Source organism: Aquarana catesbeiana, linkage group LG08 (genome assembly GCF_042186555.1).
Source record: "Aquarana catesbeiana isolate 2022-GZ linkage group LG08, ASM4218655v1, whole genome shotgun sequence".
Taxonomy (NCBI): Eukaryota; Metazoa; Chordata; class Amphibia; order Anura; family Ranidae; genus Aquarana; species Aquarana catesbeiana.
Window position 1 is genome coordinate 63,843,582 of NC_133331.1, and position 27,614 is coordinate 63,871,195.

Below are 27,614 nucleotides of genomic sequence, written 5' to 3' on the forward strand. Positions count from 1 at the left end.
TTACATTCCTTGTAATAGGAATATAAGTGACACAATTTTTTTTTTTAAACAGTGTAAAAATAAATAAAATATTGTAAAATAAATAATAATAAAAAAAAAAAATTTAAAAACCCTCTGTCCCGACAAATAACAGACCCACCTAGTGTTACATCTATCTTCAGGGATTTCTTTACTGACTTGTATAAAACGACAGCTCCTACTGAAACACAATCAATGTCCACCTTTCTTGAGAAGGTGGTTTTCCCACAGCTAACAGAGGAACAGATAGACCTATTAGAGGCACCCCTCACTACAGAAATTACAATTGCCATTGCCAGTTTTGCCAGGTCTAAATCCCCAGGATCAGACGGACTCCCAACTGAGTTTTATTCGCAATACAGCAAAATATTAACCCCTAAATTGTTAACCTTATACAATCATCTTTTCGAGACTGGGACTTTACCCCCATCTATGACAGAGGCAATAATAGTCCTCATCCCCAAACCAGGAAAAGATCCAGGATACCCGGAGTCCTATCGCCCAATATCCCTTTTACAGGTTGATATTAAAATACTCGCCAAAGTGCTATCTATTAGGCTTAATCAGGTTATTTTATCACTAATACATACAGAGCAGGCAGGTTTTATGCCTGGTCGCAATACCTCGTTCAATCTCAGAAAACTTTATATGAACCTACAGGCTACACACAAGGAGGTTGGCACAGGAGTTGTGGTAACTTTAGACACAGCAAAAGCCTTCGACTCGGTGGAGTGGAGGTATCACTGGAGATGTCTGGAGGGTTATGGTTTCAGTCCGAAATTTATCAAATGGGTTCAATTACTTTACCAGGCACCTAGGGCCAGGGTGGTGGCTAATGGATGGTCATCCCGGACGTTTGACCTCAGCAGGGGTACGAGACAGGGCTGCCCCTTGTCCCCATTATTGTATGCCCTTGCGGCAGAACCCCTGGCGATATCCATTCGAATGAACCCAGAGATTGGAGGCCTAAGACTGGGCTCTCTAATCGAAAAAAATCAGCATGTGTGCCGACGATACGCTATTGTATTTGGCGGACCCAGGCCCATCTCTATGTACCGCACTCCATACGATCGAACAATTTGGAATATTTTCGGGATTGAAAATCAATTGGGATAAGTCGCAAATTCTACCAATTGATAGCTTCCCACCCCCAGAATCCCAAGCTAGACTACCACTTCAGAGAGTTGATGTTATCAAATATTTAGGGATCCGTATATCCAGATCCCCTGCAGATTACGTATCCCTAAACATAGACCCTCTCATTTCCATGGTTAAAAACTAAATCCGGGTTTGGTCCAAACTCCCACTTGGGACTTGGGGCCGCATAAATTTAATTAAAATGATCTTACTCCCTAAAATTCTCTATGTTCTATGGCACTCTCTGGTTTACCTACCCTTGAAGCACTTTAAATCTCTAGAGTCCCTCCTTAAGCCATTCGTGTGGGGCACTAAAAGACATAAACTGGCATGGCAAACTCTCAAAAATCAGACTGACCTCGGTGGCACAGCTCTCCCGGACTTTAACCTATATTACAATGCATCACAGTTGTCACAACTTTTTCATTTGGATAAAACAGATAGCGAGAGGTTTCTCACGCTCCTATGTCCAAGGTGGGCACAATAAACCAAGGACTCGATATACGCTATAGCATCAGGCTCGGGAGGGTTGGAATTAGGGGACAATAGATTCTCTATGTTATATCACTACAGGAAAATTTGGGACTTGGCTACCTCTAAACTTGAAATCCCACAGTTCAATGATTACACGCCAGTATGGCACAACAAGAATCTTCCTGAATTCAACAAAATACAAGACACATTTATATGGTCCATACAGGGAATATTTTATTTGCACCACTTATTAAAAGACGGACATCTAAAAACTTTTGATTCACTTAAAGCAGAATTCACAATTCCGAATCAGATGTTCTTTAGATTCCTACAAGTCCGCCATGCGGCGAAATCACAGTTTCCTGATTCCCTCACAAGCCCTACACCTAATATTCTAATGGCAGTAATTAAGAACACAGACCCACATACATTGATTTCAGCTTTTTATAACATGCTCTTAACCCCTGTGTCTACTAGAATAGCATATGCTCTTAAACCAAGATGGGAAAGAGATGTGGGACCAATAGAGGATGAGGAGTGGGGCAAGGCACTGGAGTCTTGTAGTGAGGTGTCCCCCAAATTATCAGATCGCCTGTCGCAGCTTTGTATTCTTCATAGGGCATATCTTACACCCCTCAGAGTGGCAAGATATAAATGCACACAATCCACCACATGCCTGATGTGTGGGAAAGAGACTGGCACCTTTTTCCATCTGATATGGACATGTCCTAAGATTCAGGGTCTGTGGGAACAAATTGTGACATTCCTCCATGATACAATGGGCTCACCCCTAGCACTAGATCCAAAACAGTGTGTTTTAGGTATAATTCCAGATACAATTGACAAATACACAAAAACATTTCTCCATGAAACACTCTTTGCAGCAAGAAAGATTATAGCCAAAAAATGGATGAGACAGACGTCTCCTAAACTAGTGGAATGGAAGGTCGAAGTGAATAACACCCTGCCATATAAGAAATGTATATATATTAATAGAGGCTGTCCTGCTAAGTACAATAAGATATGGGATCGTTGGCTCCAAGAATCTGATACCTGTGTATAATGCAACCAATTTTAGTTTGGAATGTTTCCTCGAAGATACATCTTATTGCATAGTTACTAAAAATTCTATGTATGAATACTGAATATTTTCGCAGAATGAACATAATGTAATATTCAGCATACGTATAGACGTATATGTATGTACAATATATGTACATGTTGTCAAGTTTGTATGTTATGCCGCGTACACACGAGCGGACTTTACGGCGGACTTTGCCCGGCGGACTGGATTTCGTCGGACAATTCGATGTGTGTGGGCTCCAGCGGACTTTGTTTTCTCAAAAGTTGGACGGACTTAGATTTTAAACTTGTTTAAAATTTATCCGTTGAAATCGAGTCCGGTCGAAAAGTCCGCTCGTCTGTATGCTAGTTCGACGGACAAAAAGGCACGCTAGGGCAGCTATTGGCTACTGGCTATGAACTTCCTTGTTTTAGTCCGGTCGTACGTCATCACGTACGAATTCGACGGACTTTGGTGGATTGTGTGTAGGCAAGTCCGTTCATTCACAAAGTCCGTCGGAAAGTACGTCGAAAAATCCGCCGGGCAAAGTCCGCCGTAAAGTCCGACCGTGTGTACGCGGCATTACAGCAAATATTACATGTATGCACCAGTTAATCAATAAAACATTGTTTGATATAAAAAAAAAAAAAAAAACCCTGTCCCGACGAGCGAGCGCGCAGAAGCGAACGCATACGCGAGTAGTGCCCGCATATGAAAACGGTGGTCAAACCACACATGTGAGGTATCGCCACGACCAGTAGAACGAGAGCAATAATTCTAGCCCTAGACCTCCTCTGTACCGCAAAATATGCAACCTGTAGGATTTTTTAAACGTCGCCTATGGAGATTTTTGAGGGTAAAAGTTTGACGCCATTCCACAAGCGGGCGCAATTTTCAAGCGTGACATGTTGGGTATCAATTTATTTGGCGTAACATTATATTTCACAATATAAAAAAAATTGGGCTAACTTTACTGTTGTCTTATTTTTTTCCAAAAAAAGTGCGCTTTTAAGACCGCTGCGCAAATACGGTGCGAAAAAAAGTATTGCAATGACCGCCATTTTATTCTCTAGGGTGTTAGAAGAAAAACCATATATAATGTTTGGGGGTTCTTAGTAATTTTCTACCAAAAAAAACTGTTTTAAACATGTAAACACCTAAAATCCAAAACGAGGCTGGTCCTTAAGTGGTTAAAGGCTTTATTTTTTTTTTTTAAATAACAAATATGTTATGCTTACCTGCTCTGTGCATTGGTTTTGCACAGGACATCCCCAATCATCCTCTTCTCGGGTCTCTCGCCGACGCTCTTGGCCCCTTCCTCCTGCCGAGTGCCCCCAGAGCAAGCAGCTTGCAATAGGGGCACCCAAGCAGGCTCATTCATGAGCTAAGGCTCTGCATGTCCATTCATACACACAGAGCTGTGGATCGGCCTGCCCCCTCTCACTCCTCATTGGCTCATTGGCTGTGATTGACAGCAGCGGGAGCACATGGCTCCCACTGCTGTCTCAGCCAATGAGGAGGGAGAGTCTCGGGAGAGCCGAGGCTCTCGTGCACATCGCTGAAGGAAGATAGGGCTCAGGTAAGTATTTGGGGGGGGGGGGGCTCTGGATGCTGCACAGAGGAGGTTTTTTATCTTTATGCATAGGCTCGAGCACTGAACTTATTCTCTCTGGAGAAGAGACGCTTGAGAGGGGATATGATTTCAATTTACAAATACTGTACTGGTGACCCCACAATAGGGATAAAACTTTTTCACAGAAGAGAGTTTAATAAGACTCGTGGCCACTCATTACAATTAGAAGAAAAGGGGTTTAACCTTAAACTACGTAGAGGGTTCTTTACTGTAAGAGCGGCAAGGATGTGGAATTCCCTTCCACAGGCGGTGGTCTCAGCGGGGAGCATTGATAGCTTCAAGAAACTATGACCGCAATATACAGGGATATGTAATGTAATACTGACACATAATCACACACATAGGTTGGACTTGATGGACTTGTGTCTTTTTTCAACCTCACCTACTATGTAACTATGTAAGGCTGCATGAAGGTAAAAAACCTTGAGCCTTTACAACTGCTTTAATTTTGTCAGGGAACCTGCAAAGTTTTCATCTAACAGTTTGCAATTTCTGGGGACTCACAGAAAACTCATGGTAGAGCAAACCTGAACCTTATAATTAACCGCGGTGGAATAAGTATGCAGCGACTAAAATACAAATGATCTGATTTAGTTACTGCATTGTTCTAACTCAACGTCAACATTATCTCAACATCTAAACATCTCAACAATTCAACATTAACTCAACATCATCATCATTAACTGATCATCTCAATATCAACAATGACTCAACATTAGCTAACAGACAGGCAAAAAGACTCAGAAGAAGTGGTAGCTTTCAAAAAAGTCACTTCATATGTTGACACTTCTTCCTGAACTCCCTTTTTGCAGTGAGATATCTACTTGGAATTAAAAAACAAGCACAGTAACTTCTAATTACCTGGTTCTTTATTCTAACATACTGTAACTCATTTATCCTCTCCAACCCCTATCATGACCAACTCTCTGTCAGTGAAGGTTCTCATTCATGGTATACTTAGTAGTTTGGCAAATTCAACTGGACTTGTTCTGTAATATTGAAGTTGTTTTGTAGCTCATCCAAGCCATTTCTACAGGTCTAATAAGCGTCAGAAAGATATCCCAGTATATATATCCTCAAAGGTAGAGATGGACTGAACACCCCCGTTTGGTTCACACCACAACAGCCGAACATCGCAAAAAAGTTCGGACCAGAACACCAAACCCCATTGAAGTCTATGGTACCCGAGCTTGAAAAATCATAAGTCCCCATTTTAAAGGCTTACAGTATATGCAAGTTATTGGTCATAAAAAGGGTATGGGTGCCCGGGTACTGTCCTGGGAGAAAAGTATCAATGCAAATAAAAAAAAAAAAAAAAATAGTTTTTAAAAGTGCACTTTTGTGATTTTATTGATGCTTAAAGTGAAACAATAAAAATTGAATATAGTGCCTGAGGAGTTCCCTTAGTCTGCCTGTAAAGTGGCGCATCTGCAGCATTTAAAGAACATGCTGCAGCAAAAATTACATTTCTAAAGAAAAAAAATACATTTAAATGCACTTTGGGACTGCAAGCTATTGCCGACACCCAGCAATACAAAAAAAGGTGCGGAGTCACCAGGTGAAGTCACCTGGTGGCCACGCCCCCTTGTGACATCACTGACCGGTGAATGCTGGGTTGGTGATGTCCCAAGGGGGCGATGCCACCAGGTGATGTCACTAGGTGGCTCCGCCCCTTACCTATCCCATACTCATTTACATGGGGGGGTCAGGATCTGGGGTCCCCCTTCCAGATTTCGATAAGCCCCCTGCCCACAGACCCCCACAACCACAGCCCAGGGTTGTTGGGAAGAGCCCTTGTCCCCATGTTGAGGGCATGTGGCCTGGTATTCCTGGCCCACTCCTAACAGCATATTGACTGTGCGCTCGGAGGGGCGCACAGAAAATTCACCCAAATGGGCGATGTTCATGCCGAACTTTTGCTCAGCCCAAACTGTTCACCCAACACTACTCACAGGTAGCGGGGAGACCTTGTTGATTGTTGAAGAACAGGATGGAAGGTGTGAAAGTTCTAGTTAAATAAGCCAAACCTTAGTGTCTGTTAGCCTGTGCAGGTGTAATCCTTTAATAAAACAATAAGAAAAAAAAAAAAACATGTTATCTTATCTGCTCTGTGCTTTAGTTTTGCACAGAACAGCCCTGATTCTCTTCTTCCAGTGGTCCTGGATCTTCCCCCCTGCTGAGTGCACTCAATAGCAAGCTGCTTGCTATGGGTGTACTCGAGCAGGCTCACTCCTGAGCCACGCTCTGTGTGTCCATTCACACACAAAGCATGGCTCGGCCCCACCCCCCCTCCCCTCATTGCCTGACTTGCTGTGATTGACAGCTGCAGGAGATAATGGATGCTGCTGCTGTTTGAGCCAATGAGGAGAGAGAGACCCAGAAGAGCCTCTCCTCGAATGCACATCGCTGGATTGAGATGGGGCTCAGTTAAGTACAAGGGTTGGCTGGGGAAGGAGCTGCACCCAGAAGGTTTTTTACCATAAGGCATAGAATAAAAAAAAACTTTGAGCCTTTAGAACCACTTTACCATTGTTTAAGGTATAAATTGTTTTGGAATTGCCAGTTAGAGGTGATAAAATTATATGGGGAATACAGATGGTGTTGAGGGCCTCCACCTCTTCCTCTCTACACTTCCAATTCCTGCTGAATCACCAAGTCATGTGAACAATCTGTTCCAATGTTAAAAGTTCTACATATGGCTCCCTGTGTCCTCTTTGGTGCTGACCTCAAGAAAGCTGTGTTGGCTGAATGGACATTAATTCCCACAGATACGCTCCAAAATATTGTGGAGATCCTTTCCAGTAAAGTGGTGGCTGTTATAGCCATATATTGGAGAAAGGAGGTGGGGGGGGGGGTTCATATTAATGGTCATGGTTTTGGAATGGGATGTCCAGCAAGCTCACATAGTGTGGCCACAAGAGAAGACACGTATGCTGGTCTTCCTACTTGTTCTAGGTCAGTCATGCACCAAGGGGTTACAGAAGGAGATCAGCTATTACAGGCTCTCTGCTTTCCTCATAAGAAACTCACTTTAAGGCTGGGTTCACACTAGTGTGAATTGGATGTGGATTTCCTGCATCCAATTTGCACAGTAGGAGAATGTGACTGACTCTCTATGGAGCTGGTTCACATATCTCCTCAGCGGCTCCGGTGCGATGTGCACAGGAGCCCTGTGTGTCTTTTGGTCCATTTCAGGTCCGAATTCATCCAAAAATTCAAGCTGAAATCAGACCTGAAATGGCGAACGAGGATGCACCAAACTCCTGCTGTAAGCCGCTGCGTGCTCATAGGTGAACCCAGCCTCAAGGTGAATTCTGGGCAGATCTATAAGACACACAGCAATTCAGCTTTGTATTCATTAACACATCATATTTTAAATACTTGTACAAGCAGTGTAAATACCTAAATTTGACTTATCAACTTATTGCAGTCTCCTTATATTAGAGCTCATGTAGCAATCCCAACCTTGGTATAGGAGTTATCAAAAGAGGGAGGTGACACGATTGTTCTTTTTTAAGTGACCTTTGATCAAAAGCAACAGACAAATACAGCAACACTTCAAATGTCTTCAGTTCCAGTTCTCTGAACAGTGAGGAACAAATTTCAGCAAACGGGTTTAGAACAAGAGTCCAATGCTTACATAAAGGAAACTAGGTAAATCGTGCCTTCCTTAAAGTGGATGTAAACCCAAATTTTTATTTATTTATTTTTTATGTCATAATGTAGAGTATAAGATTTCCTATCATTTGATCCCAGTCTTGCCACACAGAGTTAATCCAGCTCTGAGCAATCCTCTTATTGTTCAGTGAGATAAATCTTGACAAACAGAGAAAAACTTTGTCAAATCCTCCCCCTTGCTGTGAGTGACAGGTGATTTACATATCTTGTGCACTAGCCTAAGACATGCATTATTTTTTTATTCCTACCCCCACTCCTTTCTTCAGCAGCTCTGCAAGGATTGGCTGTTCCACACCTCAGCATGATTTGGCATGCTGAAGTCATGTGGTTACTTTCCTGTCTTTTCACTGGATGTTAGAGATCATAGCAGAAGTTCAGTGTAAGAAATACACAGGAGAAAATGCATGTTGACAAGGGGAGTGTAGAGGTGGGCGGGGAGTCTACTGACATCACGACTCCACCCACCGAGCTCCAGACAACAGACCCACCCACAGAATCTGCAGTTTTTCGGGTCTCATAACAGACAGAGGGGAGACATTTGACAGGTAAAGATACATGCAGGAGGCATGTATATCCTTATAGATAACCCCTATGGCAGTAGTTTAGACAGGATGTCATTGGGTTTACATCCACTTTAAGCTCCTCAATATATGGTTCCCTTTGTTAGAGTAACTTTTGTAACTAGCAGGCAGCAATTATGGCAGGGCAGTTGGTAGACACTTGTTATCCTTTGGGATCCAGAACCTCGACTCTCCAGAGACATAAACACTCACATCTACTCCCTAGGTGAATGGGTGAATCTAATCTGCCCCTGACAAATGGGTCCCCGTCCTTAGGTACACACTTTCATAATCAGAGCCCCTTGGTCACACAGATAGCACATCTGCATCTCAAAATGGCTTTTGAAATCTCATGAGAGCTCAGTGTCAAGACTAGACACAGACTTTCCCAAAATGGAGCCCAGATCCCATGGCCGAGGTCAAAATAGTCCGAAGTAGGGCTCCCTCTAGTGCCAATAGTGGTTTACTGCTAAAAGACAAGAGGAAGTGATTTAGCAATCACAGGATAGCTGCCTCACACCCCAGCACAGCTGACTTGTTGCAGTGACATTATCACTCCTTGGGTATAGCAGAGGCTGCCTCTATTCTACTACCTACACTTAGATTGGGACAGGAAGCAGCAGCACAAGGAGCCAATATGCTGTCCTCCTGTGCAGGGATCATGCTGAGGAGGGGCAGAGGGACAGAGTGATAAGCTCATCAGTTTCCTACTTCCCCTTCACCGTCCAGTAACAGGGTGGGGATGGAAGGAAACCTGTAAGTTTCACTCACTAAACTGTATCAGAAAAAAAAAAAACTCTCCTGCTTTGCCAGTCATGTCTGTGCTGTGTCGCGGAGCTGTGCAATTCCTAGGACTGGATGAACCAAAATACTAATTCTTTTTCAGGTAAAACAGATACCTTCTGCGCATTTCATCTTTATATTTAACTATGTGCCTGGAGTACAGCTTTAAACAAATTAGAGCATTTTATCTTTCGCTGGCATTTTATCTTTCCCTGACCTTGCTAATTGTTTCAGCAAGCTGTCCCTCAAAAAACAACAATGTAACTAAAATGAAATGTAAAATCTGAAGGTCTAACTCGTCTGTAATGTATTCTTTGCCCCCAGGACAGTGACTATTTCGAACAGAGACGCTGAGCTGGTCCACCTGGAGACCAAAACTGCTGAAGGACGTAAGTTACAAATTGTTCTTTTGTTCTGCTCAGTTCCAACTTTCCAGTTGTTTTAATTATACAGCATTTTACTTTAATTGTGTTATTTCCTTCACAGAAAGAGGCTAAAATGAAAAGTGTATCTGAAGCCATTTTTTTTGAGTCTTCAATATATTAGAGAGACGGTAGAACCATCACCATTGGGCAGGGCCCTCTTAATCGCATCCTGGGCCCCTGGGTAAAGTAATGCACTGGGGCCCCTACCAGCTAGGCCCAATTTAGGGACCTACTCTCAAGAATTGCAGTGTAAATAGTTGATAGAAATTAAACATATATTTATTAGTACTTTCATAAAAATGTATTTTAAACAGAAAGTAAACATGCCATAAATCAAAAACTAATCAACACAAATACAGGGGGAGTCAGCAAGGCACATTACAGGTGTTTAGGAGGGCACAATACAGGGGTCAGTATGGCACAGTATAGGGGTCAGTTAGGCACAGTACGAGGGTTAGGAGGATACAGTACAGGGTTCAGCAGAGCACACTACAAGAGGTCAGAAGTGCTCAGTACAGGGGTCAGCATGGCACAGTACAGGAGACTCAAAACGGCACAATAGAGAGACTCAGCTGGGCACAGTACGGGGTTTAGGAGTGGACAGTACAGGGAGATCAGGATGGCACAGTATGGGGGGTTAGTAGAGCACAGTACAAGAGTCAGGAAGACATAGTACAACAGGTCAGAGGGGCACAGTATGGGGGTCAGTAGGGCACAGTTTAGGTGGGTCAAGAAGACACAGTACATGGGGCAGTAGGGCACAGTGTGTGTGGGTCAGGAGGGCATAGTACAGTGGAGCATTTTATTGCCGTGCCTGTGTGGGCGGGATGTGTATTGCCCCAATCCGCATGAACCCTCCTCTCCTGTCCATCTCAGGAGATTATATCACATGAGATACATAGTAGACATGTGCACTGCCAAAAAATGTGTTCATTTTCGTTTCATTAGATTTTTTTTTTTCTATTTACGGGTCATTAGTTATGATCGAAATTCGTTATTTCCAGTAAATTTGGAAATTTGAAAATTCGTATATTTCGAAAATTCGCAAATTCTAAATCCAAAAATTTGAAAATTCAGAAATTCGAAAATTCAGAAGAACGAAAATCTGAAAATTCTAAAGAACGGAAATCCAAGAATTCAAAAATCCAAAATAATACCTAACTAACAAACTAACAATAGCTAACTAATAAATTATAGGTATTGGAATTTCCTTTCAAATTTGGCTGTTATGAATACGAATTTATCCGAAGTTACGAATTATTACCAGAAATAAGGAATGCCATATCTAAACAAATGGAATGTAACAAATTATTAATAATAAATAATAATACTAAAATGTTTTTATTATTATTATTACTTATTATTATTAATTCATTACATTCCATTCGTTTAGATGTGGCATTCGTTATTTCGGATAATTCATAACTTTGGATAAATTGGTATTCATTAGGTTCACTAACAACCAAATTTGAAAGGAAATTCCAATACCTATAATTTAATAGTTAGTAATAGTTATTATTAGTTAGTCAGTCATTTCAGATTTTCTAATTTTCGAGTTTTCTAATTTTCGTATTTTCCTTGTTATTTTTGTTCCTATTTTTAGATTTTGGAATTTTCGGATTTTCAAATTTCTGAATTGTTTAATTTTCGGATTTTTGAATTTCCAAATTTTTGATTTTCGGATTTTCACATTTTCAAATGTCCGAATCTTCGAATTCCCCAATTTTCTGATTTTTGAATTAAGGAAAAAATCGTTAAATGGGTTTTCATTAATTCAAATATTTCCAAATTAATGGATTTGTCAAATTTCATTGAAAAACTAATTTAGAACAAAACGAATTGCACATGTCTAATTGATAGGAGAGGAGGACCAGGAAGGATCAGAGCATACACGTCCCACCCACACAAGCAAAGGCAGTAAAATGCTCCGCTTCAGGGGATTTTTCCTGAACCAGTGCAGGTTGCTGGAAACTGGAGGAAGGTAAAGGGAGGAGATTTCATTCCGGATTATGGAGTTAGCCCATTTCAGGCTGCTGCTCCTCATGGCCCAGAATCTTGCACGCTGTTCAGGATTATCATGGGGCCATGCCCAAGGGTGTCCGTGCATTAAGGCAGCCCTGCTGTTGTGGAGATTTACCCTCTCTATTTGTGAAATATAATTGCCACTGGAACCTAAAATTTGAGAAAACTTTAAACAGGAATAGAGGGGAAGTCTTCTGATGGGGACACTTGTTCCAGTGACAATGCTTTCTACTTTTTACTTTCTGCTGTGTCTTGAGGCAATAAATGAAAGAAAATCTTCTCAATGGGGTTTTAGACAGAAAAAATAACCTCAAAAGAGATTTTAACTATGTCATACTTTATCTAATAAAATACATTTTTGGATTTTAATTAAAGTTGATCCCAAATTCCAGACAACAATAAATTCAAACCAATGGCCAAATCCAAATTGTAGTGTTATTTTTTTTCCCCAAAATACTTCTAATACCCCGTACACACGGTCGGACATTGATCGGACATTCCAACAACAAAATCCTAGGATTTCTTCCAACGGATGTTGGCTCAAACTTGTCTTGCATACACACGATCACACAAAGTTGTCGGAAAATCTGATCGTTCTGAACGCGGTGACGTAAAACACGTACGTCGGGACTATAAACGGGGCAGTGGCCAATAGCTTTCATCTCTTTATTTATTCTGAGCATGCGTGGCACTTTGTGCGTCGGATTTGTGTACACACGATCGGAATTTCTAACAACGGATTTTGTTGTCGAAAAATTTTATATCCTGCTCTCAAACTTTGTGTGACGGAAAATCCGATGGAAAATGTGTGATGGAGCCTACACACGGTCGGAATTTCCGACAACAAGGTCCTATCACACATTTTCCGTCTGAAAATCCGACCGTGTGTACGGGGCATAAGAGAAAGGGACCAAAGGATATCTCTCCCTTCTTTCTGGTTTTGTTTTTGTCTGGGGAACCCTTAGCTTGACTTCCAGAGCCACCAAGTTCCAGCTTTCTATCGTGGTATACAGGGTAGAATTTTGTGCCCCCCCAGCTATACACACGTTTGGAGCCTTTTTTGAATCTCAGTTAATTTTAAAGCTAAACTCTAAGTATGATCTGTTCTGCATAATTTCATTGGTCCAGCTTTGTACATGGTAAGTGTAGCACCCTCCTAGTTAGGCTTCTAGGTAAGTTTAGTTTTTAGTTTCTTCAGTAGTCACAGGAGCAGTGCTTGTCTGGTTTGGTCTGCTCAGAGTTTACAGGCTGAGAGTTTGATTACTCCCCCCTGCCTCTAGAAGGGCAAGAGAATTCAAATGTTCAGTCTGGATATCCAGTAGGGCCTAGCCAATCCCTGGGGAGGTGTGCCTAGATAGAGCTAGGTTGCTGTTAATAGTCTGGAGCCCCAAGGAGTTGGTCTTTTCCCTTTGTGGGGATGGATTGGTGAGCTGAGAGGAGAAGGGCTGTGTACACCTGAAGCCCTTTGAACTGGAGGCTGGACTACCTTACAAGAGTCTGTTTTCCAGGATCTAGTATGTAAAGTCTGTTTTCCAGGATCTAGTATGTAAAGCTTCTTACCTGTGCTCATACTACTTTAGGGTCCCCAGCCTTGAACTGTGGACTGTTCAAGTCTACCTATAGTAGTTTTGCTAAGCAAGACGTGTCCTCTGCTAGCAATATGTTCCATTTTGAAGTATCCTGCATCACCCAAATCCTCTTCCAAGTTTCTACTAGCAAATAAACTTTTAACCACTTGCCGACCGCCGCACGACGATGTACGTCGACAGAGCGGCACGGGCAGGCAAAAGGACTTACAGGTACGTCCTTGCCTGCCCGCGGGTGGGGGGTCCAATCGGACCCCCCCCCGGTGCCTGCGGCGGTCGGCAAATCTCCCCCGGCGATCGGTGGTGAGGGGGAGGCCATCCATTCGTGGCCCCCCCCTCGCGATCGCTCCCAGCCAATGGGATCATTTCCCTGCCTCTGTATTGTACACAGAGGCAGAGGAAATGATGTCATCTCTCCTCGGCTCGGTATTTTCCGTTCCGGGCCGAGGAGAGAAGACTGTAAAGTGAGTGCACAACACACACACACACAGTAGAACATGCCAGGCACACAAAACACCCCGATCCCCCCCCGATCGCCCCCTGATCCCCCCCCAATCACCCCCCCCTGTCACAAACTGACACCAAGCAGGTTTTTTTTTTTTTTTTTTTCTGATTACTGTATTGGTGTCAGTTTGTGACAGTTACAGTGTTAGGGCAGTGAGTGTTAGGCCCCCTGTAGGTCTAGAGTGCCCCCCTAACCCCCCCTAATAAAGTTTTAACCCCTTGATCACCCCCCGTCACCAGTGTCGCTAAGCGATCATTTTTCTGATCGCTGTATTAGTGTCGCTGGTGACGCTAGTTAGGGACGTAAATATTTAGGTTCGCCGTCAGCATTTTATAGCGACAGGGACCCCCATATACTATCTAATAAATGTTTTAACCCCTTGATTGCCCCCTAGTTAACCCTTTCACCACTGATCACCGTATAACCGTTACGGGTGACGCTGGTTAGTTCGTTTATTTTTTATAGTGTCAGGGTACCCGCCGTTTATTACCGAATAAAGGTTTAGCCCTCTGATCGCCCGGCGGTGATATGCGTCGCCCCAGGCAGCGTCAGATTAGCGCCAGTACTGCTAACACCCACGCACGCAGCATACGCCTCCCTTAGTGGTATAGTATCTGATCGGATCAATATCTGATCCGATCAGATCTATACTAGCGTCCCCAGCAGTTTAGGGTTCCCAAAAACGCAGTGTTAGCGGGATCAGCCCAGATACCTGCTAGCACCAGCGTTTTGCCCCTCCGCCCGGCCCAGCCCAGCCCACCCAAGTGCAGTATCGATCGATCACTGTCACTTACAAAACACTAAACACATAACTGCAGCGTTCGCAGAGTCAGGCCTGATCCCTGCGATCGCTAACAGTTTTTTTGGTAGCGTTTTGGTGAACTGGCAAGCACCAGCCCCAGGCAGCGTCAGGTTAGCGCCGGTCGCGCTAACACCCACGCACGCACCGTATCCTCCCTTAGTGGTATAGTATCTGATCGGATCAATATCTGATCCGATCAGATCTATACTAGCGTCCCCAGCAGTTTAGGGTTCCCAAAAACGCAGTGTTAGCGGGATCAGCCCAGATACCTGTTAGCACCAGCGTTTTGCCCCTCCGCCCGGCCCAGCCCAGCCCACCCAAGTGCAGTATCGATCGATCACTGTCACTTATAAAACACTAAACGTATAACTGCAGCGTTTGCAGAGTCAGGCCTGATCCCTGCGATCGCTAACAGTTTTTTTGGTAGCGTTTTGGTGAACTGGCAAGCACCAGCCCCAGGCAGCGTCAGGTTAGCGCCGGTCGCGCTAACACCCACGCACGCACCGTACACCTCCCTTAGTGGTATAGTATCTGAACTGATCAATATCTGATCCGATCAGATCTATACTGGCGTCCCCAGCAGTTTAGGGTTCCCAAAAACGCAGTGTTAGCGGAATCAGCCCAGATACCTGCTAGCACCTGCGTTTTGCCCCTCCGCCCGGCCCAGCCCAGCCCACCCAAGTGCAGTATCGATCGATCACTGTCACTTACAAAACACTAAACGCATAACTGCAGCGTTCGCAGAGTCAGGCCTGATCCCTGCGATCGTTAACAGTTTTTTTGGTAGCGTTTTGGTGAACTGGCAAGCGCCAGCGGCCTAGTACACCCCGGTCGTAGTCAAACCAGCACTGCAGTAACACTTGGTGACGTGGCGAGTTCCATAAGTGCAGTTCAAGCTGGTGAGGTGGCAAGCACAAGTAGTGTCCCGCTGCCACCAAAAAGACAAACACAGGCCCGTCGTGCCCATAGTGCCCTTCCTGCTGCATTCGCCAATCCTAATTGGGAAACCACCACTTCTGCAGCGCCCGTACTTCCCCCATTCACATCCCCAACCAAATGCAGTCGGCTGCATGAGAGGCATTTTTATGTCCTCCCGAGTACCCCTACCCAACGAACCCCCCCAAAAAAGATGTCGTGTCTGCAGCAAGCGCGGATATAGGCGTGACACCCGCTATTATTGTCCCTCCTGTCCTGACAATCCTGGTCTTTGCATTGGTGAATGTTTTGAACGCTACCATTCACTAGTTGAGTATTAGTGTAGGGTACAGCATTGCACAGACTAGGCACACTTTCACAGGGTCTCCCAAGATGCCATCGCATTTTGAGAGACCTGAACCTGGAACCGGTTACAGTTATAAAAGTTACAGTTACAAAAAAAGTGTAAAAAAAAAAAAAAAAACACAAACAAAAATATAAAATAAAAAATAATAGTTGTCGTTTTATTGTTCTCTCTCTATTCTCTCTCTCTCTATTCTCTCTATTGTTCTGCTCTTTTTTACTGTATTCTATTCTGCAATGTTTTATTGTTATTATGTTTTATCATGTTTGCTTTTCAGGTATGCAATTTTTTATACTTTACCGTTTACTGTGCTTTATTGTTAACCATTTTTTTGTCTTCAGGTACAGCATTCACGACTTTGAGTGGTTATACCAGAATGATGCTTGCAGGTTTAGGTATCATCTTGGTATCATTCTTTTCAGCCAGCGGTCGGCTTTCATGTAAAAGCAATCCTAGCGGCTAATTAGCCTCTAGACTGCTTTTACAAGCAGTGGGAGAGAATGCCCCCCCCCCACCGTCTTCCGTGTTTTTCTCTGGCTCTCCTGTCTCAACAGGGAACCTGAGAATGCAGCCGGTGATTCAGCCAGCTGACCATAGAGCTGATCAGAGACCAGAGTGGCTCCAAACATCTCTATGGCCTAAGAAACCGGAAGCTACGAGCATTTTATGACTTAGATTTCGCCGGATGTAAATAGCACCATTGGGAAATTGGGGAAGCATTTTATCACACCGATCTTGGTGTGGTCAGATGCTTTGAGGGCAGAGGAGAAATCTAGGGTCTAATAGACCCCAATTTTTTCAAAAAAGAGTACCTGTCACTACCTATTGCTATCATAGGGGATATTTACATTCCCTGAGATAACAATAAAAATGATTAAAAAAAAAAAAAATGAAAGGAACAGTTTTAAAATAAGATAAAAAAGCAAAAAAATAATAAAGAAAAACAAAAAAAAAAAAAAAAGCACCCCTGTCCCCCATGCTCTTGCGCTAAGGCGGACGCAAGCGTCAGTCTGGCGTCAAATGTAAACAGCAATTGCACCATGCATGTGAGGTATTACCGCGACGGTCAGATCGAGGGCAGTAATTTTAGCAGAAGACCTCCTCTGTAAATCTAAAGTGGTAACCTGTAAAGGCTTTTAAAGGCTTTTAAAAATGTATTTATTTTGTTGCCACTGCACGTTTGTGCGCAATTGTAAAGCATGTCATGTTTGGTATCCATGTACTCGGCCTAAGATCATCTTTTTTATTTCATCAAACATTTGGGCAATATAGTGTGTTTTAGTGCATTAAAATGTAAAAAAGTGTGTTTTTTCCCCAAAAAATGCGTTTGAAAAATCGCTGCGCAAATACTGTGTGAAAAAAAAAAAAGAAACACCCACCATTTTAATCTGTAGGGCATTTGCTTTAAAAAAATATATAATGTGTGGGGGTTCAAAGTAATTTTCTTGCAAAAAAAAATAATTTTTTCATGTAATCAAAAAGTGTCAGAAAGGGCTTTGTCTTCAAGTGGTTAGAAGAGTGGGTGATGTGTGACATAAGCTTCTAAATGTTGTGCATAAAATGCCAGGACAGTTCAAACCCCCCCAAATGACCCCATTTTGGAAAGTAGACACCCCAAGCTATTTGCTGAGAGGCATGTTGAGTCCATGGAATATTTTATATTGTGACACAAGTTGCGGGAAAGAGACAATTTTTTTTTTTGCACAAAGTTGTCACTAAATGATATATTGCTCAAACATGCCATGGGAATATGTGAAATTACACCCCAAAATACATTCTGTTGCTTCTCCTGAGTATGGGGATACCACATGTGTGAGACTTTTTGGGAGCCTAGCCGCGTATGGGACCCGGAAAACCAAGCACCGCCTTCAGGCTTTCTAAGGGCGTAAATTTTTCATTTCACTCTTCACTGCCTATCACAGTCTCTGAGGCCATGGAATGCCCAGGTGGCACAAAACCCCCCCAAATGACCCCATTTTGGAAAGTAGACACCCAAAGCTATTTGCTGAGCGGTATAGTGAGTATTTTGCAGACCTCACTTTTTGTCACAAAGTTTTGAAAATTAAAAAAAGAAAAAAAAATTTTTTTTTTTGTCTTTCTTCATTTTCAAAAACAAATGAGAGCTGCAAAATACTCACCATGCCTCTCAGCAAATAGCTTGGGGTGTCTACTTTCCAAAATGGGGTCATTTGGGGGGGTTTGTGCCACCTGGGCATTCCATGACCTCCGAAACTGTGATAGGCAGTGAAGAGTGAAATCAAAAATGTACACCCTTAGAAATCCTGAAGGCGGTGATTGGTTTTCGGGGTCCCGTACGCGGCTAGGCTCCTAAAAAGTCCCACACATGTGGTATCCCCGTACTCAAGAGAAGCAGCAGAATGTATTTTGGGGTGCAATTCCACATATGCCCATGACCTGTGTGAGCAATATATCATTTAGTGACAACTTTGTGCAAAAAAAAAAAAAAAAATAAAATAAATTGTCACTTTCCCGCAACTTGTGTCAAAATATAAAATATTCCATGGACTCAACATGCCTCTCAGCAAATAGCTTGGGGTGTCTACTTTCCAAAATGGGGTCATTTGGGGGGGTTTGTGCCATCTGGGCATTTTATCGCCTTCAAAACTGTGATAGGTAGTGAGGAGTAAAATCAAAAATGTACGCCCTTAGAAATCCTGAAGGCAGTGATTGGTTTTCGGGGCCCCGTACGCGGCTAGGCTCCCAAAAAGTCCCACACATGTGGTATCCCCATACTCAGGAGAAGCAGCTAAATGTATTTTGGGGTGCAATTCCACATATGCCCATGGCCTGTGTGAGCAATATATCATTTAGTGACAACTTTTTTTTTTTTTTTTCTTTGTTTTTTTTTTTTTGTCATTATTCAATCACTTGGGACAAAAAAAATGAATATTCAATGGGCTCAACATGCCTCTCAGCAATTTCCTTGGGGTGTCTACTTTCCAAAATGGGGTCATTTGTGGGGGTTTTGTACTGCCCTGCCATTTTAGCACCTCAAGAAACGACATAGGCAGTCATAAATTAAAGGCTGTGTAAATTCCAGAAAATGTACCCTAGTTTGTAGGCGCTATAACTTTTGCGCAAACCAATAAATATACACTTATTGACATTTTTTTTACCAAAGACATGTGGCCAAATACATTTTGGCCTAAATGTATGACTAAAATTGAGTTTATTGGATTTTTTTTAGAACAAAAAGTAGAAAATATCATTTTTTTTCAAAATTTTCGGTCTTTTTCCGTGTATAGCGCAAAAAATAAAAACGGCAGAGGTGACCAAATACCATCAAAAGAAAGCTCTATTTGTGGGAAGAAAAGGACGCAAATTTCGTTTGGGTACAGCATTGCATGACCGCGCAATTAGCAGTTAAAGCGACGCAGTGCCAAATTGGAAAAAGTGCTCTGGTCAGGAAGGGGGTAAATCCTTCCGGGGCTGAAGTGGTTAAAAGACAACCCCTAGACTGATTAATAAACCAGAGTAATTGGACTTTTGTCGCTATGTGGCTTGCTACCTCTGCAACGTTCAGGAAAGAACCTTTTACACTCAGTGGCTCCTTTGAGGATAGCGCTACACAAATATGCTTATTTCATACCTGAGGCACCACTGTGGAAAACAGTAGTAGTCTGCACTAGAGTGCACTAGAGTAATTGCCCCATTGCACACTGACCACAGAAGTTGCTTGCTTGGTACTTTCATCATTCACGTAATTTCTTGTATTTTTTTTCAAAATTCTGATTGGACTAGGTGGAGAATGTAATGTCAATGTCCCTTATTTCCACCTTGTCCAATCAGAGAACACCTTGTATTCATTTTAAAAATGTAAGGCATCCTGGGAATGGTGGCAGCAGCTCCCTGTGGTCACTATGTAGAAGGGGAGTCTCTCACCAGTGGACCCAGAAGACACAACTATGTGTGTAATAGTGCAGACTACTATAGTGATTTCAGCTTCTACAGCGGTCACTCTGGTATAGGATATGCATGCCTCCATTGTGCTGGACCAATGTAAGAATGCAATTAAGATCTACAAAATAAAACCAAAGAAATTCCCAGCTCCTACCGACCAGCCTACTAACCAACCAAATTGTCCTGTCTAAAAGTATGCATTAAAAACACGGTTTTAGTTTGCACACATTTGCAAATACATGCTAAAGTGTGAAAGCCTCCACAGTGGAAGCACATGCAGTATAACGGATAGGCAGAGTACAGGTGTTTAAATATTGGTGATGAGACATACTGGACACATTTGCTGCCATAGTGCTATATGCTGGGTGTCCACTGTGCCCCTGTGCCTATAAGGAGGGGTGAGCTCCCTCCAGGCTCACCTATTCATTATAATGCATGTTCTTCCACTGTGGAGGCTCTCAAAATTTAGAGTTATGACTACAGAAAATACTGGGGTGCCTTGACAGGGCTCTGTAGCTTATGCATGTATTTGCAAATGTGTGCAAACTCATACTGTTAGCAGGACAATTTGGTTGGAATTTCTTTGGTTTTGTTTTGCATGCCTTGCCCTTCCATGTGCAATTAAGAACATACCTGGAATTAAGCTCTAATGGGACTAAGGACTTTTTCATACTTATGGCTGGAGGGCAGTAAAAATAAGTAGTTGGTAGGCTGGAGGTTCTTGTACACACATGCAAAAAAATAAATAAATAATACACAAAAAAATTGTAAACAAAAAATTATACTCCCTGTTGTGCTTGGTAGGCCGTACCTCTGCCAAATGTGACCCATTCAAATGGGTTCAAATGGGACTGCACTGTAACCACCCTGCAACTGCTTTCAATGCACAAGATTGCAGCTTGGTGGTGCAGGCTTTTCAGTGTTAAAACAGGCATTGAGATGGTAACATATCACCTCCTAGTTGCCTACCATCTGCCATCATGGATCACTTTTTAGAGGGGCAGGAAAGGCTGCTGCTAATGTAAACAAGTTTTGGTTGAAGCACAACCAATAATGCTTTTAAAAAAAGTTGCTCATCTTTATTTTAGAAATACTTTATTGTATCACCTATAGTTAAATCACAAAGCTGAAATGGCTCTGGATAAGCCTCAAGTTTGTAACAAGCCCCTGGGGGCAACAAGCTGGAAGAGTGTTCCCCTGGGGATCCTCCCCTCTGCGGCAGCTTTCACCTGCAGTCTAGGGTGTGTTCATCTTCTCAATGTATTCTAAAAAGCGAGTAGCAGAGAAAAGCTCGGGGAAATTTGGGCTGCACCTACCATTAAAGGGAAATTGGAATGTGCTATATATTGTGTTTACCTTTCTATTTTTACCTTCTTGCTGTACAATATTTTTACTATCCTGTGACATTCTGATTTTTCAATTATTCTGTAGCCATTTGCGTTTCACTGCAATCATTTCACCTCAATTTGCACCAGTACATTGCGAATGAAGCATGTCATGATGATGCTTTCTTAGTGGGTGTGATCCTGTGTCACGTACCTGGTGGAGGGGCTTGAAAAAATCAGGAAAAGGTAAAGTGCGCAGGTGGTGCAAGGGTATGGAATGATACAAGGGCCTTGTAGTTCTTGCCAGATGCAGATACAGGCTGATTAGTGCTGGGTGCTGCCCCACAGGAGATGATGGAAAGGAAACTGAACACAGGAACACCGCAAAGCGGAAAGTAAAAACCACAGGATCAGCAAACAGGTGGCAAAATGTTACATACATAGTTACATAGTCCATCCCATTCAACCAAAAGACGGGTAATAAAAAAATTCTACAATCCTATATATACAATCCTATACTCACAGTTGATCCAGATAAAGGCAAAAAACCCCAATAAAGCATGACCCAATTTTCTCCAGAAGGTGAAAAGAATTCCTACCTGTTCCCTGGATCAACTTTACCTATAACTGTTAGTACCCATTTATATTATGTACATTTAGAAAAGAATCCAGGCCTTTCTTAAAACAATCTACTGACCCAGCCAAAACCACCTTTTGAGGGAGTCTTTCCAAGAGTGCTCTTTTTTCCTCTGTGATGATCGTAAAGTGAATCACTCACCACCAAGATCACTATATGGATCACATATTCATGCATATTCAAGATGAGGTCTTAATGAGATGCACAGGGGCAAAATGATCTCTCTCTCTCTCTTTCTCTCTCTCTCTCTCTCTCTCTCTCTCTCTGCATTCGGAAACTGCAGCTTGGCATTGCATGCTATTATTATAGAGGAAGTAAAAACTTTTTTTTTTTTTGGTGACCTGCAAAGTAAAGGCATAATGTGCTAGGATGCGTCGCATTCTAGCACATTATGTGAAACTTACCTGCAAATGAAGCCCTTGTTATCCCCACGGAAGGTCGATTCCATCTTCTCCTGTCTTCCTTCCGTGTCCGCGGACTCCGGGTGTGTGACTGGCCAGAGCCGCGTGACGTCACTCTCGTGCATGCACATGGGAGCCGCCGGTCATGAAACAGGGCTCTGAAGAAATGGCACAGGTGTTCCTTCAGGACGCATGCACCGATGACCTCATCAAGAGCGTATGCAGTAAATATCTCCTGAACGGTGCAAGTTTAGGAGATATTTACAGTACCTATAGGTAAGCCTTATAATAGGTCTACCTATAGGTACTTACAATCAAGGGAAGTTTACTTCCTCTTAAAGCTTATGATCTACTAGAACACCTAGGTCCTTGGCCACCATTGTCTCCTCCAGCTGTTCTCCCCCTAGTATGTATGATGCATGCATGTTTCTAGCCCCCACTGCATAACTTTACATTTATCAACATCAAACCGCTTTTGCCATATAGTAGCCCAATTAAACAGTGTATTAAGGTCAGCTTGTAAGTTGGAGACATCTTGTAAGGACGTTATTCCACTGCATAGCTTGGTGTCATCTACAAACACAGAAATGGTACTTTTAATCCCAGACCCTGTATAATTTATAGATATATTATAAAAGTAAGGATCCCAGCATTGAACCTTGGGGTACACCACTGATACTCTTAGATCATTCAGAGTAAGAATCATTAACCACTACTCTCTGAATTCTGTCTTTTAGCCAGTTTTCTATCCATTTACAGACTGATTTTTCCAAACCTGTAGACTTTACCTTACACCAGGGGTCTCAAACTGGCTGCCCTCCAGCTGTTGCAAAACTACAAGTCCCATGAAGCATTGCAAGACTGACAGTTACAAGCATGACTCCCACAGGCAGAGGCATGATGGGACTTGTAGTTTCGCAACAGCTCGAGGGCCGCCAGTTTGAGACCCTTGCCTTACACATTAGCCGTGTGTGGGGAACTGTGCCAAACGTTTTGACAAAATCCAAGTATACCACATCCACAGCCACTCCTTTGTCCAAGGTTTTGCTCACCTCCTCATAAAAAAGAAATCAGATTTGTTTGACAACTTCTTTTTCATGAATCCATTCACTCTGTTACTTAAAATATTTTTTTCTAGCAAAAACTCACCTATGTGGTCTTTTAATAAACTCTCCAGTTTTATTGGGTCGGCTGTGGGCTCGGGCAGGTGTGCAGGCAGGGCACTGTCTTAAAGACTGCAGGATGCAGGTTAACTGTGGCACAGGAACTTAGGACTGTTGCAAAGTCAGGGTCAGTAACTGGGGAATAAAAGATTAAAACAGGTACAGCAGCATTAGCGGAAGTGAGGTTTTGGTTCAGGTTGGAGTTGGCAATGGATGAGCAGGTCAGCAACAGAAGGAGCAGCCAAAGCGTAGTTGATTTGCAAGCTGGGTTCAGTAATAGGTGGTCAGGCACAAAGCCACAAATCACAGATTCACAGACAGGACGCCACTGGCTATTTGCCCTGACCAGTTTAAATAGCCTGTTTGGTGCCATCATTAACAACAGGCACACGCACACATGTTCTTGCTCTTGCACACTTACATGCACATATGCGCTGCAACTCCTAATGTGGCAACTTGTAATGTGAAACTATGATCCAGCCTGAGCATGGGTACAGATTTGTCAGTCTGCGTACTGGCATGAGCTTCCTTGACCCTGTGACACCCTGCACTGACAATAAAGTCCTCAGTCTTTCAGGTTGACACTGGGCATCATTCAAATAGGAATACTGAAGACATCTACCTATTATGACCGATAAGAGGGACAACTTCGGATCGCAGACATTTTCTTTTTACACCTGGGGGAATTAATATCAATTAAAAAAAAAAGAAATTTGGCTTTTAAAATGGATCCAACACATTTTTCTCTGCATAGTGCCCCATTAGGCTACTAACAGTTCAATTTAGTTTTTGGCCTTCCTGTAGCCAGGAGGGCAGCAATTGTTTGGTTAGGCCTGATCTGGGCTCTGCTGGTGTGGGCTCAGTTACATCCCCCTTCATCCCAGGGAGCTGGAACATAGTGGGTGGAAGAACGCAGATCCCACCCTTCATAATAATGCTTCTCCCGCCAATCCCTGCTCAGTGTTGTGAGTGACCAGAAGGGGGCTGAGGGGGGGATAAACAGACAGGAACCCAGAGCAGAGCTCTCTTGTTTCTGGGGGAGTAGGACCCAGTGTGAGGGCTGTGGCATCCCTGGGACATCCACCTGCAAAAATCTTTCATGGTCTACCGTTTAACTAGGGGACCATTCTTCTACTCTCCTGAAGCATTTGCTGAAAGATTCCTAAGGGGAAAGGATACAGGGAGTTGGAGTACAGAAATTGATATTGCATGGCTAATAGTGTAGATGGCCCTCGGTTACTATGGCGGCTGCTATGGTAAAGGTATGTCAGAAGAAACCACAATTTTGCACTAGGTGGGGACTAGGCATCCAGGTAGGGCCACTGGAGATGACGTCACAGAGCCATGCCGGAAGGGGAAACCTGCCGAATGGAAGCCCGCTAAGGGGAGTTGTGGAGTGGCTCATCGGCGCCACAGTAGCCAAAATCACAGTTTCATGGTAGGCACAGCCTATGTCCCAAGTGCTTTACAGAGAATTCTGGATGTGTTTTTTGTGGCTACTCCCCCCCAAGGGTTATCTCCAGCAGCTATGGACGGTTTGCTGTTACAAGGATTATCCTAGGTCTGTATACCCCATATGGCGCCTGATCCATTTGGTGTGTGTTACTGTTCAAGCAAACTTATTGGGATATAATAGACCAGAGGTGTCCAACCTGCTGCACGCGGCCCAAGACGGCTATGAAGTGGCCCAACACAAAATCCTAAACTTACTTAAAAATGTTAATTTTGGGGGGGAATTTTTTGTAAAAAATATGTTTACAAACACAAATTTAACAGTGTCTAGACTTTTAAAAGAAAATTCTATTACTCTTCAATTATTACTTATTCATGTCATTAGTTTTAGGCAGTATCTATATTTGTGAGCAACTATTTTCAAGGATGAAGCACACACAGGGAAAAAGTAGAACCGAAATATCTGATGAGCATCTTGAGAATTCATTGAGAATTGCTACTACATGCATCCAACCAGATATTGAAGTGTTAGTTTATCAAAAACAGTGCCAAATATTACACTAGTTTTATGTTGCCCTCTTTTACCACTTTAATAAAAAATATTACAAAACAAATAATGTTTTATTACTTAGTTAGGTATATTATCCATATCAGTGACCGTTAACTGGTGATCTGCCTGAATTTTTCTACTCATGAGCTATGCTTATTGTTAATGTATTTATTGTGTGGCACAAGACCATTCCTCTTTAGTGGATAATTATAATTTATGTTGTCTTGTCTAATAATAAGGTAAAAAAAGGACCAATGTCCCTTTAGCTAGATCAGGGGTCGCCTAACTTTCAAAACAAAGGGCCAGTTTACTCCCCTTACAAACTTTAGGGGAGCTGGAGTGGGGCCAGTGGGAGAAGAAAATACACTGTCATCAGTGGGAGTAAACAAGAATTACACAATTGGTGTCAGTGGGAGGATAGTACCCCATCATCATCATCATTGGTGTCAGTGGGAGGAATAGTGCCCCATAATTGGTGTCAATAGGGGGAATAGTGCACCATAATTGGGGTCAGCTTGAGGAATAGTGCCTTGTATCAGCGGAAGGAAAAGTGCCCAAGGGCCAGATAAAGGCAAGCAAAGGGCCACATCTGGCCCTCGAGCCACAGTTTGGAGACCTCTGAGCTAGATCTTCAGAATTCATTGACAGGTACATTTTGATTTTCTGACCCTCATCTGACCTGCTTCACATGGGTTTTGCACTCCTATTGACTTGCATATAAATGCAAAACCCATCCGATGTGAACAAAAGGCGGTCAACGCAAGCACTAAGTATATTTATTAACTTTCTTCCCAGGAGGCTTTCTTGATCTTGTGTAATGGTAAACATTTCTCAGTTCTCCCCGCTGCCTTCTCTTATCTGCTTGTTTTTCTATTGCCATCTCTGTGCCACCCTCCAACCCCCCCCCCCCCCCCCCGGACCGTGCCTCCTTTTTTCCCCCCGGGAGAATGCTATTAAAATGATTCTCTTCTGTAATGAAACTCTGGCCAAGTGCAATGAAAAGTTTCAATGCAAATTAGTTCTTATCGTTCTCATGCTAATCAAAGCATTTGAATTGCTGAGATGAACCTTTTTAAATGTCTCCCTGAAAAGCTTTATCCCTTTTCCGAAAGAGATTTGAGGATTTTCTCCGCTCGGTCTTACACAGCTTAATTCGATCTATAGATTGCCAGATATTAAATTCAATTAAAATAATAATAAATAAAAGGGCTCTTTTTTTCCTATTCAGATGAAGGCTTGAAAAGGAGACCTGAGAAAATCTCCTCTCATGGTTTTCAGTGAGATGGTCCCAATGGCTATTCATGGGTCTCGACGGCTAAGCAGCTTTCTGACCCTTGTGTGCAATAACTGCAGTCTCAATACAATGCAAGTATTAAATGTATTTAAAGCCAAAACTTTTTATTTTTTTTTTTTATTTTGGACAGACTATGGAAGGGCTAGAATCCCTCACAGGTTTTTATTGCTGTTCAGGTAGAGAGGTAAAGTCCAACTAGACCACTGTGAGTGCAAGCAGGGACAGGGAGCTCATGCTAGTTCCAAGCTGCAGCAATGTCAAAGGAAAAGATCCATAAGCCGCACTTCATGAAGCAGACCCATGTGCATCAAGTGGGATTAATGGCAGCCTCAGCCCAGACTCCAGCCAGGCCACACCCCCCAATGCGTTACGCTCCACCCCTTGGAGCTTAATCATAGGGAACTGATGAGAATCCCCATGATTAAGCTCCAAAGGGCAGAGTGTAACATTGGGGGGATGGCCTGGCTGGAGACCAGGCTGAGGCTGTCGTTCATCTCACTTCATGGAGATGGGTCTGCTTCATGATGTGTGGCCTATGGATCTTTTCCTTTGACATTGCTGAGGTTTGTATTGCTGCCTGTGTCCCTGCAGGGAAGATTCACCATCTTAGTGTGAAAGTGGCTGTCACAGGTGTCCCATGATTGGAAGCCCATCCCGCCAGCTCTGATCATTTGTAAATGAACAAACACAAATTTGACAGTGTCTGGACTTACTTTTTTTTTTTTTTTTATTCCATATTTTTATTAGATTTCAAATGAAATACATTGTACAATTAAACATTGTACGTCGTGCAACGACGTCTGTATAACAATCAAAGGTATGAACTTCTATCCACAAACAGGGATCTGATATATTCAAGTATTAATCGTGTCTTTTTATATCGTACTAAAAGAACGGAAAAAAAAA

At 42.8% G+C, this 27,614-nt stretch overlaps 1 protein-coding gene across 9 annotated transcripts in view; it reads left to right on the forward strand.

Annotated features, from left to right (window-relative positions):
- Positions 1-27,614, forward strand: part of SORCS1 (sortilin related VPS10 domain containing receptor 1) — a 1,093,315-nt gene that overhangs the window by 626,736 nt on the left and 438,965 nt on the right. For all 9 annotated transcript variants that reach the window (XM_073595916.1, XM_073595919.1, XM_073595918.1 and 6 more), the window contains exon 6: positions 9,671-9,735. In XM_073595916.1, coding sequence (XP_073452017.1) covers positions 9,671-9,735 — 65 coding nt within the window. The remainder of the gene's footprint in view (positions 1-9,670; positions 9,736-27,614) is intronic.